This window comes from Trichechus manatus, unplaced genomic scaffold (assembly GCF_000243295.1).
Source record: "Trichechus manatus latirostris isolate Lorelei unplaced genomic scaffold, TriManLat1.0 scaffold00001, whole genome shotgun sequence".
Taxonomy (NCBI): Eukaryota; Metazoa; Chordata; class Mammalia; order Sirenia; family Trichechidae; genus Trichechus; species Trichechus manatus.
In genome coordinates this window covers 31,818,436-31,829,327 of record NW_004443937.1, presented here as the reverse complement: position 1 = coordinate 31,829,327, position 10,892 = coordinate 31,818,436, and the positions used below count along the sequence as shown (strand labels likewise).

At 46.6% G+C, this 10,892-nt stretch overlaps 1 protein-coding gene across 1 annotated transcript in view; it reads left to right on the top strand.

The window, feature by feature from the left end:
- TKT (transketolase) overlaps window positions 1–10,413 on the top strand; it is a 38,288-nt gene extending 27,875 nt beyond the window's left edge. The window contains exons 9-14 of the mRNA XM_004368616.2: window positions 6,152–6,308; window positions 6,452–6,582; window positions 7,715–7,798; window positions 7,933–8,026; window positions 9,274–9,396; window positions 10,127–10,413. Coding sequence (XP_004368673.1) covers window positions 6,152–6,308; window positions 6,452–6,582; window positions 7,715–7,798; window positions 7,933–8,026; window positions 9,274–9,396; window positions 10,127–10,302 — 765 coding nt within the window. The 3' untranslated portion in view covers window positions 10,303–10,413. The remainder of the gene's footprint in view (window positions 1–6,151; window positions 6,309–6,451; window positions 6,583–7,714; window positions 7,799–7,932; window positions 8,027–9,273; window positions 9,397–10,126) is intronic.
- Window positions 10,414–10,892: the final 479 nt, after the last annotated feature.

Here is a 10,892-nt window from a genome sequence, read left to right as displayed (position 1 = left end):
GGCTTTTTTTGGTTGGGAGTTTATTACCTTTTCAATCTCTTCTCTTGTTATGGGTCTGTTCAGATTTTCAACATCACTTTGTTGTAGTTTGGGTAGGCTGTGTGTTTCTAGAAATTTATCCATTTTCTCTAGGTTTTCAAATTTGTTGGAGTGTAGTTTTTCATAATACTCTGTTATGATCCTTTTTATTTCGGTTGGGTCTGTTGTAATGTCCCCCATTTCATCTCTTATTTGGGTTATTTGTATCCTGTCCTGTTTTTCTTTTGTCATTCTGGCGAGTGGTTTGTCGATTTTGTTGATTCTTTCAAAGAACCAACTTTTGGTTTTGTTGATTCTTTCTATTGTTTTTCTAGTCTCCATTTCATTTGTTTCTGCTGTGATCTTTATTATTTCCTTTCTTCTGGTGGCTGTGGGCTTTTTTTGTTGCTGTTCTCTTTCTATTTGTTCGAGTTATGTAGTTAATGTTCTGATTTTGTCCCTTTTTTGATGTGTGCATCTATTGCTATAAATTCTCCTCTGAGGACTGCCTTTGCTGTGACCCAAAGGTTTTGATATGATGTGTTTTCATTCTCATTTGATTCTAGGAATTTTTTGATTCCATCTTTGATTTCTTCTATTACCCAGTGGTTTTTAAGCAGGGTTTTATTCAGTTTGCATGTAGTTGATTTTTTTTCCTTGCTCTTCCTGTTGTTAATTTCTACCTTGATGGCGTTGTGGTCAGAGAAGATACTTTGTATTATCTCAGTGGTTTGGATTTTATTGAGGGTTGCTCTGTGGCCTAAGATGTGGTCTGTTCTGGAGAACATTCCATGTGCGTTGGAAAAGAATGTGTACTTTACAGCTGTTGGGTGGAGTATTCTATATATGTCTATGTGGCCAAGTTGGCTGATTATGCCCTTTAGGTCTTCTGTATCTTTGTTGAGTTTCTTTCTGGATGTTCTGTCTTTTACTGAGAGTGGTGTGCTGAAGTCTCCTACTATTGTTGTGGAACTGTCAGTTTCTCTTTTCAGTGCTGGTAGAGTTTGTGTATTTTGGAGCCCTGTCATTGGGTGCGTAGGTGTTTATGATGGTTATGTCTTCATGATGGATCATCCCTTTGATAATTATATAGTGCCGTTCTTTGTCTTTTATGTTGGATTTTGTTTTAAAGTCTATTTTAACTGAGATTCGTATTGCCACTTCTGCTGTTTTTTGGTAGCTGTTTGCTTGATGTATTTTTTTCCATCCTTTGATTTTTAATAACTGTACATCTTGGTTTCTAAGGTTTGTCTCTTGTAGACAGCATATTGATGGATCCTGTTTTTTTATCCATTCTGTCACTCTCTGTCTCTTTATGGGTGCATTTAGGCATTTACATTCAGTGTAATTATTGATAGGTGTGAGTTTATTGCTGTCATTTTGTAGTGCTTTTTTTTGTGGTGCTGACATTTTCTTTGTTCCTCTTACTCTCCTGTGCTGAATTCCTTTTGTTTGTGGATTTTTTTTTTTTTCCATTTCTTTTGTTTTTACTGAGACTTTATGTTTTTCTTCTTTATTTTGATGAGTAGGTTTGTTAAATTTCTTTGTGGTTACCTTGAAATTTACCCTTATTCCTAAGTTTGAACCAATCTATTATTACTTGGTATTGCCTTGCCTTCCTCTCCATTAGAAGGTTCTATACCTGTACCGTTTATTCCCTCTTTTATTGTTCTGATGTTGTTGTCATTTACAGATTAACCTCTCTGGTTCCCGGTTGTACTTCTTTTGGTTTTGGATAGTCCTTGAGAGTTCATCTCCTAGGTTGGTATCTGGCTGGTACAATCTTGCATCCTAGATTCAGGCTGTGGTCTGATGTTGTTTATTTTCAGACTGAAGGACTCCCTTTGATAATTCTTGTAAGTCTGGTTTAGTTTTTACATAGTCCCTCAATTTCTGTTTATCTGGAAATGTCCTAATTTCACCGTCATATTTGAATGAGAGTTTTGCAGGATTTATTATTCTTGGCTGGCCATTTTTTTTCTTTCAAGATTTTATATATGTCATCCCATTGCCTTCTTGCCTGAATGGTTTCTGCCGAATAATCTGAGCCTACTCTTATTGTTTTTCCTCTGTATGTGACTTTTTTTTTTTCCTCAAGCTGCTGTCAGGATTCTTTCTTTGTCTTTGGTTTTAGTGAGTATGATTATGATATACCTTAGTGATTTTCTCTTGGGGTCTATCCTATATGGGGTTCACTGAGCTTGGATGGTCAGCTTGTCATCTTTCATGATATTGGGGAAGTTTTCTGTCAGCAGTTCTTCAATGATCCTCTCCGTGTTTTCTGTTTTCTCCCCGTTCTGGAACTCCGATCACTTGCTAAATTTTGCTTTTTATTGTATCCCACATAATTCTCGGGTTTCTTCATTTTTCTTCTTTCTTTTTTCTGATTTTTCCTCAGCGTTATATCCAAATGTTTGTCTTCAGTTTCGCTGATCCTGTCTTCCATCGTTCCAGACTGCTCCTCATCCCGTCTATGACACTGTCCATTTCTGAAATCTTGTTGTTTATCTTTTGGATTTCTAATTGTTTTTGTATGATTTCTAGTTGTGGATTTATTTTGGCATTTTGTTCCTGTATTATTTTCCTGAATTCTTCCATGTTTTTTCTGTATTTTCCGTGGATTTGTTTGCCTTTTCCATGAATTTGTCTATTTTTTCCTCATTTTTGTTTACTTTTTGCTTCAACTCTTGGATATCTCTGAATATTAGAGATTTGAATTCCATATCAGGTTGTTCTAGTGCCTTTTCTTCTACTGGAAAGTCATCTGGTATTTTATATCGGAAGCCTACTGGAACCATCCTGTCCTGTTTTTTTATGTTTGAATATTGTCTGCTCTCTTCGGGACATTTAGTAGTTATTTTCTTCGTTTATTGATTGTAGATTTGTTTTTATTGTCCTGCTTTTTTGTTTTATTTGGTTATATCTGAGCAGGCAGACTGTACATTCTTGTTTGTCTGTGGGCATACTTTTCACCTCCCTGTTCAATGGGCAGGACAAGTCACTCAGCTATGATGCAGCAGGGCACGTCCAGCTGAAGGGGAGTTGCTGGGATGGGCTGTTTGTGGTACGTACTAGGACCAACAGGACAGGTTGGGAATCAGGCAGGGCAGGTTGTGGTAGGCCATGCCTGTGCTGCTCAGGGGTGTGATGTTCAGCACACGGTGCAGGTAGGCAGGAAAGAGGGGGGAGACTGTGATGTGTGGAGCTGAGATGGGTATGGGAAAGAGGAGAGAGTGGAGAGAGAAACAGGAGCCAAAAGCAAACAAAAAAGAGAGTGCTAAGGGATCTTGCCATTAGAGTGGAGAGATGAGAAACCGAGAAATGAAGAAAAAGGGAAAAAGAAAAAAAAAATTAGAAAAAAAGAAAAAGCCTCCCCCTCCCCACCTCCGGGATTCCACCGGCGCAGCTGCAAAGACTGGGGAAGTGGCTCCCAGGCCGCAAAGTACAGCCTGGCTAGAAGGGTGGAGATGTCACACAGCGCCAGGTATTCAGGAGACAGGAAGAGAAACGAAGTATAGAAAGACAAGAAACTGAGAAATGAAGAAAGACAAAAAGGAAAAAAGAGAGAAAAGAAAACATAAAAAGAAATGTCCCCAGGGATCCCACTGGGCAGTTGCGCAGAGCGGGGAAGTAGCTCCCAAGCCACACAGTACAGCCCAGGTAGAAGGGGCTCCCAAAGCAGGAAAAGAAAAAGAAAACAAACAGAACAGAACAAAACAAATCAAAACAAACAAAGCCCCGGCGATCCCACCAGCATGGCGGCGTGGGCCAGGAAGCAGTTCCACAGTCAAGCAGCACTTCACAGCCTTTCAAGAAGAAGCAAAGATGGCACATGGAGCCAGGTGTTTGAGAGAAAGGAGGGGAGGTGGTGAGAGGTATGGAAGATACCAAAAGAAGCAGATAAAAGCAACACCAGCAGCAAACAAATGGCACTCGGAGCCGGCTAGTGTGGGCGGGTGGAATCCAAGCAGCACAGGGCTGAAGCCAGTGCCTCCAAGCCAAGAGACTGGCTGCAGGAAGCAGAGGAGGCCGAGTGGGGGTGAAGAAGGGTGGGGGGTGGGAAAGCATTATATATGTGGTTATGGGTTATTCTGTGTCCTGCTGGAAGGTCCACAAAGCTGCTTTCCCGTACTCTTGTCTGCTGATCTCTGATGTGGGCAGGGTGAATCCAAGCAGCAGGGACCCTGCACTTCCTAGCCAGCTGAGCTACTGCAGCCAGCTGTGAAGCGGCAGAGTTTGAGCAGGCAGGAGAAACATGGGGGCTGGGAAGGCGTATATTACTGGTTACTGGGTGCTCTGTCTCCTACTGGGAGCTCCATGAAGCTGCTGTCCCATACTTCCTGTCCACTGATCTCCAACAGGAGTCCAAGATGGCAAATCCATGCTGTGTTACTTGCTCTATGTTCTCTGTCAGTTTCTTATTCCATTCAGTGCTTGGCTGAGTTCTTTATCTCTTTATTTGATGCTTAGGGTTCCAGGATTGACATTTGCCTCTATTTTACTTAGTTTTTTGGGTCTTTGCTGTGGAGGGACAGTGTGATGCTTCTGTCTATAGCACCATATTGGCTCTCTGTCCAGGTCTTTGATCCATTTTGAGTTAGTTTTTATGCATGCTGTGAGGTATGGATCCTACTTCATTTTTCTGCAAATGAGTAACCAGTTTTGCCAGCCCCATTTGTTAAAAAGACTGTTTTTTCCCTGTTGAATGAACTTCGACCTTTGTTAAAGATCAGCTGTCTGTAGATGGTTGGATTTACTTCTGTGTTCTCAATTCTATTCCATTGGTCTGTGTGTCTGTCATTGAACCAGTACCAGGCTGTTTTGAGTACTGTGGCTGTATAGTAAGTTCTGAGATCTGGAGGTGTGAGGCCTCCTGCTTTGTTCTTCAATATTGCTTTAGCTATTCGGAACCTCTTTCTTTTCCATGTAAAGTTGAGGATTAGTTTTTCCATTTCATTAAAGAATGTTGTTGGGATTTGGTGTTAAATCTTCCAGTCCATGAGCACGGAATGTTTTTCCATTTATGTAGGTCTCTTTTGGTTTCTTGCAGTAGTGTTTTATAGTTTTCCTTGTATAAGTCTTTTATATCCCTAGTTAGGGTTATTCCTAGGTATTTTATCCTTTTGGTGACTATTGTAAATGCTACTGTTTAGTTGATTTCCTTTTTGGAGTTCTCCTTGTTAGTATAGAGGAACCCAACTGATTTTTGTGTGTTGATCTTGTACCCTGCCACTTTGCTGAATCCTTCTATTTTTATTTGTTCTGGTAACTTTCTTGTGGAGCCTCTGGGATTTCCTATATATAGGATCACATCGTCTGTGAATAAGGATAATTTTACTTCTCCTTTCCAATTTGGATACCTTTTTTTTTTTTTTTCCTTGCCTTATTGCTCTAGCTTGGATGTCCAGTACAGTATTGAATAAAAGTGGTGATAAAAGGCATCCTGCCTCATTCCTGTTCTCAAGGGGAGTGCTCTCAATCTTTCTCCATTGAGAATAATGTTGGCTGTTGGTTTTGCATACAAGCCCTTAATTATGTTGAGAAATTTTCCTTCTATTCCTATTTTGCTGAGAGTTTTTATCAGGAAAGGGTGTTGGATTTTATCAAATGCTTTTTCTGCATCCATTGAGATGATCATGTGATTCTTTTCCTTTGCTTTATTTATGTGGTGGATTACATTAAAGAGAGCTTTTAAGATAGTTATTTCAAGTTGAAGGAGTTTGGTGTTTGGAAACAGACTGCAGAGGCCAAGGGTGCCCAGAAATCACTCATCTGGGCAGAAGAGAGTTGACAGTTTCTAAGATTACAGGGAGTCTTTGCTTGGTGCAAATGGTTAATCCACTCAGCTACTAACTGAAAGGTTAGAGGTTTGAGTCCACCCAGAGGCATCGCGGAGTAAATGCCTGGCAACCTGCTTTAGAAAAATCAGCCATTGAAAACCCTGCAGAACACAGTTCTACTCTGACACACAAGGGGTTGCTGTGAGTCGGAGTTGACTGGATGGCAACTGGTTTTTTAAGACTGTAGAACCCTACGCCTAAGGTAGCCTCAAGAGGTGCTGGGCGCCCTGGCCACCCCTCTCCTCCTCCTGCTGCCTGTTCCAGGGCTGACTCTGCCCTGCTCTGCCCCCCAGGTTAGCATTGCCGTGGGCTGTGCCACACGCGACCGGACGGTGCCCTTCTGCAGCACTTTTGCAGCCTTTTTCACGCGGGCCTTTGACCACATTCGCATGGCGGCCATCTCCGAGAGCAACATCAACCTCTGTGGTTCTCACTGCGGCGTGTCCATTGGTGAGTTTAGCCAGGCCTGGGATATTTATACCTGTAACTTCCCTTGTCCCTTTGGACCAGGAGGGCTGGGGTGGGGGTAGGGCCAGGATCGCATTCCCTGGTTGAGGGCGTCTTATTTCAACTTATCCTTTCCCACACCCCAGGGGAAGACGGGCCCTCTCAGATGGCCCTGGAGGATCTGGCCATGTTCCGGTCAGTCCCCACATCAACTGTCTTTTACCCAAGTGATGGAGTTTCTACAGAGAAAGCAGTGGAATTAGCAGCCAATACGAAGGTTGGTCGGTGTCATGGTTTGAATTATGTCCCCCAAAAAATGTGTGTATCATTTGGCCAGGCCATGATTCCTGGTATTGTGTGGTTTTCCTATATGTTGTAAATCCTGCCTCTATGATGTTAATGAGGGAGGATGGGTGGCAGTTGTGTTAGTAAGGCAGGACTCAGTCTACAAGATTGGATTGTATCCTGAGGCAGTGTCTTGAGATATAAAAGAAGTAAGCAGAGAGACAGGGGGACCTCATACCATCAAGAAAGCAGTGCTGGGAGCAGAGCGCGTCCCTTGGACTGGGGGTCCCTGTGCAGAGAAGCTCCTAGTCCAGGGGAACACCAAAGAGAAGAAGGCTGACAGAGAGAAAAAGCCTTCCCCTGGAGCTGACGCCCTGAATTTGGACTTAGCCTACTTTGACTGTGAGGAAATAAATTTCTCTTTGTTAAAACCATCCACTTGTGGTATTTCTGTTATGGCAGCAGTAGATGACTAAGACAGTCAGCTATGGCTGTTCTTTCTCATGGTGGCAGCTAGGTCTTCCCTAGAGAGACACAGGAGTGGCCAACGTGGAGACATGGAGCCGGGCATTCGCTCCACAAGTGGTGTTTCCTGACCTTGCTGCTGGTATTCATATAGCTTGTAGGAGTTAGATGGGGCAAGGCAAATGCATGCTACTCCTAGTGCCACATGGCAGACATCACTAATTGATTACCATACTCTTCCCCACTGAGAATCCTGGCAGCCTCTGCTAGTCTGGCAGATGACACCTATTTACCCTCCCTGAGTTGGGCTCTCTGAAACAGAAAGAATGAGCTGAGTAACAGATCCAGAGCAGCAGTTCTGCCGTAGACCAGAGTACCTGATGGTTCCTGTCCTCTGTGCTCTTGGGGAGTAGCCCCACCTGGGACCGGAGTCCCATCTCTCAGTCTGCCTGGTAGAAAGTCATTTTCAGTCTGAGGCTGGCAGCCCTTAGGAGGAGTGTTTAGGGAGGTGCAGGCTGCATAAGGCAAGAAAGCCCTAGAGGAGTAGCAGAGATGAGGTGACTGACAGACACTCGCATGGGGATGACAGGGTGGAAGACGTTTGCAAAGTCTAGAAAGACGCTGCCCTGTAATCCTTGGTTTCTCTATTCCTGCCCCAGGGCATCTGCTTCATCCGGACCAGCCGCCCGGAAAACGCCATCATCTACAACAACAACGAGGATTTCCAGGTCGGACAAGCCAAGGTCAGTGTACTTCATGCCCTAGAGGCCCACAGAGCCCTCCCTGCTGTGAGTGAGCGAGCCCCCTGGGGCCCCAGAGTTGGGGCCTGGCTAGACCACCAGTCCCCTGAGCCTCACTGGCCCCATATCGCCCCTAGGTGGTCCTGAAGAGCAAGGATGACCAGGTGACCGTGATTGGAGCCGGGGTGACCCTGCACGAGGCCTTGGCTGCCGCCGAACTACTGAAGAAAGGTGAGCAGGGGAGACCCGCAGAATTGTTGGTTGAGCACCGTCTGTGTACTAGGTCCTGGGGCGAGAGGGTCTCATCTAGTAAATGATAATAATAGTAACAGCCACCCCTTGAGTGCTTACTATGTGCCCAGCATGACACCAGGTCCTGGGGCTGCCATGGCCACAGTCCCCACCTCACAGCACTAGACTTGAGACACCCCAGTGTGGTGGTCAAAGCAGAGGTCATGGAACCTGATGATGGGGTTTGAATCCCAGCTTGGCCAGGTTAGTTTAGAGTGAGTTTTTCACCATCACTGTGCCTCCGTTTCCCCATCTGTAAAATGGACATACTGTCACCTTCCCCATGGGGCCACCCTGAGGATTAAATAAATGTGACTTGACCTGCTAGCTCTCAAGTGTTTGCAACTGATGTGGTACAGGAGACATACGGTAGTCACAGAAACACCCACAGTCAGGCTTCAGCTGTGCTGAGCACCAGCAAGGGGAAGTACGGTGTGAGGGAGGGCTGGCAGGAGGGCGTCCTTAGGAAAATGACCTCAGACGTGAGTAGGAATTGATAAGAAAAGAGGGGAGCAAGGAGAGGCCAGAGAGTGAAACAAGTGTGCAGAGCTTCTGAGCAGCTGAAGGGTCAGAGCAGGGAAGGCGCAGGACCGAGAGGGGCTGGAGAAGCCAGGGAGGCCTAAAGTCCATCAGCCTCATTCAGAGCGAGGCGGGGAGTTCTTCTCTGAGGTCCAGGTGGAGGGTTTTTAAGCAGGGCATGGTTGTGTGGCAGGGTTTGCTTTGTCCTGAGATCACTCTCCCGGGTCCTCGCTGGCCCTCTGGCACCCACATGCCTGTGACTACAGCTCCCCTCGCCAGGTCAGACACCTTGAGCCTTCCCTCTGGCTTTCTGTTTTATCTTTGAAGGTGTTCCATTTGGTGTTCTCTGTCAGGCAGCAGTCAGACAGCCCGGAGCCAGGGAGGGGGCGGGGCACTCACTCTTCTCTGAAACCAGATGCTCCTAAATCAGGTAGAACCCATGTAACCATGAGTACAGATCACGGAAGGCTCCCAGGAGGAGGTGGTAAATGCAGAATGCTGGTGGACACAGGGCGCAGCTGGGCAGGGATGAGCTCTCTATCACTATGTGACGCCATCAGAATACCCCCATCAGGCCCCACCCCGGGACCAATGGAAGGCCCATGAAAGGGCAGACCCAGGACACCCAGCCTGCTCCCTCAGCCATGCCTCTGCTTCTCCCCTCACAGACAAGATTAACATCCGCGTGTTGGATCCTTTCACCATCAAGCCCCTGGATAGAAAACTCATTCTCGACAGCGCCCGCGCCACCAAGGGCAGGATCCTCACGGTGGAGGACCATTATTACGAAGGTAATAGGCGCATGGGGCAGAGAGGTGGAGACAGATAGGCCAGGGGAAGGGAGGGGGAGAGAGAATCCAGGGCTAGACATAGCTCCCGTGACCCAAGCCCCAAGAGGGTGGCGTGGACCAGAAAACCCGGGGTTGTCCCTTGGAGTAGCTGGGACTTGGCCTCTTAGCAGGCCTGGCCTGGTGACACAATGAACCCTCAGCTGTTGGAACGGCTTCATGAAGCCCTACCACCCAGGAAGCCAGTGAGGATTTCAAGCTTGCTGCTAAGAGTAGAAAAGGTGAACTGTGCCCCTGATGCAATTTAAGGCTGTTGTGCAGTCAAATGCTGAATTTCTGCATTTTATGAGCCTTTCAGAAAGCAGCCCTCCACAAGTACACACAAATCTCTCCTCCTAGGAGGCCCCAGGGGGAGAGATGGGCTTAGACTCTAAAGTCAAGTGCAAATGCTAGTTCATTGATGATGGCTTCCCAGAGAATGTGTCACAAATGATTTGGAAGCCACATTTGGGCTTATTTTAAAAAGGGTGAGGGGCTATGATTGATTAGTCATGTCTACTCTGCCTGCGGGAGTGGAGGAAGGTGGTATGTGTAAAATCTTTGCCATCTTTGGCCTAGCAAATAAACTCAGAGACTGGCTGAAATGACCAGAGGCCAGCCAGGGCCTCTGGGAACCCACCGCTGCTCACCCTGAGGCCTCTGTCACCTGACCCACCTCCTTTGCTTTGTCCAGGTGGCATAGGTGAGGCAGTGTGCAGTGCTGTCATGGGCGAGCCTAGCATCACTGTCACCCGCCTGGCCATCAGCCAGGTACCAAGAAGCGGGAAGCCAAATGAGCTGCTGAAGATGTTTGGCATTGACAAGGACACCATTGTGCAAGCCGTGAGGGGCCTGGTCACCAAGGCCTAGGGGGGCTATGGGGTGCAGGGTAGGGATTCTACACATTCCTGAGAGTTGCTGGCAAAGGTGCTCAAAGATGTACTGAGAGGAGTGGTAAATATATGTTTTGAGAAAAATGAATTGTCCCCAAAATGTTTTTTCCTTGATGTGAATGTGATGCAGCCAGTGCTGGTTCTGGGAAAAAGGGCAGAGTTACAGGGAGAGAGGACGGGAGGCTGGCACTCCAGAGAGGCTCCACGCTGGGACCTGGGCAACCCAAGGACTTCTGGAGTCACCTCTCCTGGGCCTCACCTGCCTCAGCTGTCGGAACGACTGCTGCCTCCTGAGCATGACCAGGTTCCATTTGACTGCACCCTGCTTCTAGCCGAAAGGCTGGGAGCCCACATCCCATGCTTCTCTGTCTGCCAACCAACCTAGTCCTGAAGGTCACAGTCCTTCAGGGCTGCCTGACCTCACCCAGGGCCCCAAAGCTCCGTGGTCAGAGGTCTCCTGGGGTCGGGAGCTTCATTTGCTCATTGTCTCCTCTTTCCACACCCTCCTAACCAGGAACATCAGGGAAGCAGGGCAGATCCTGGCCTGGGGAAGAAGGTGATCCTCAG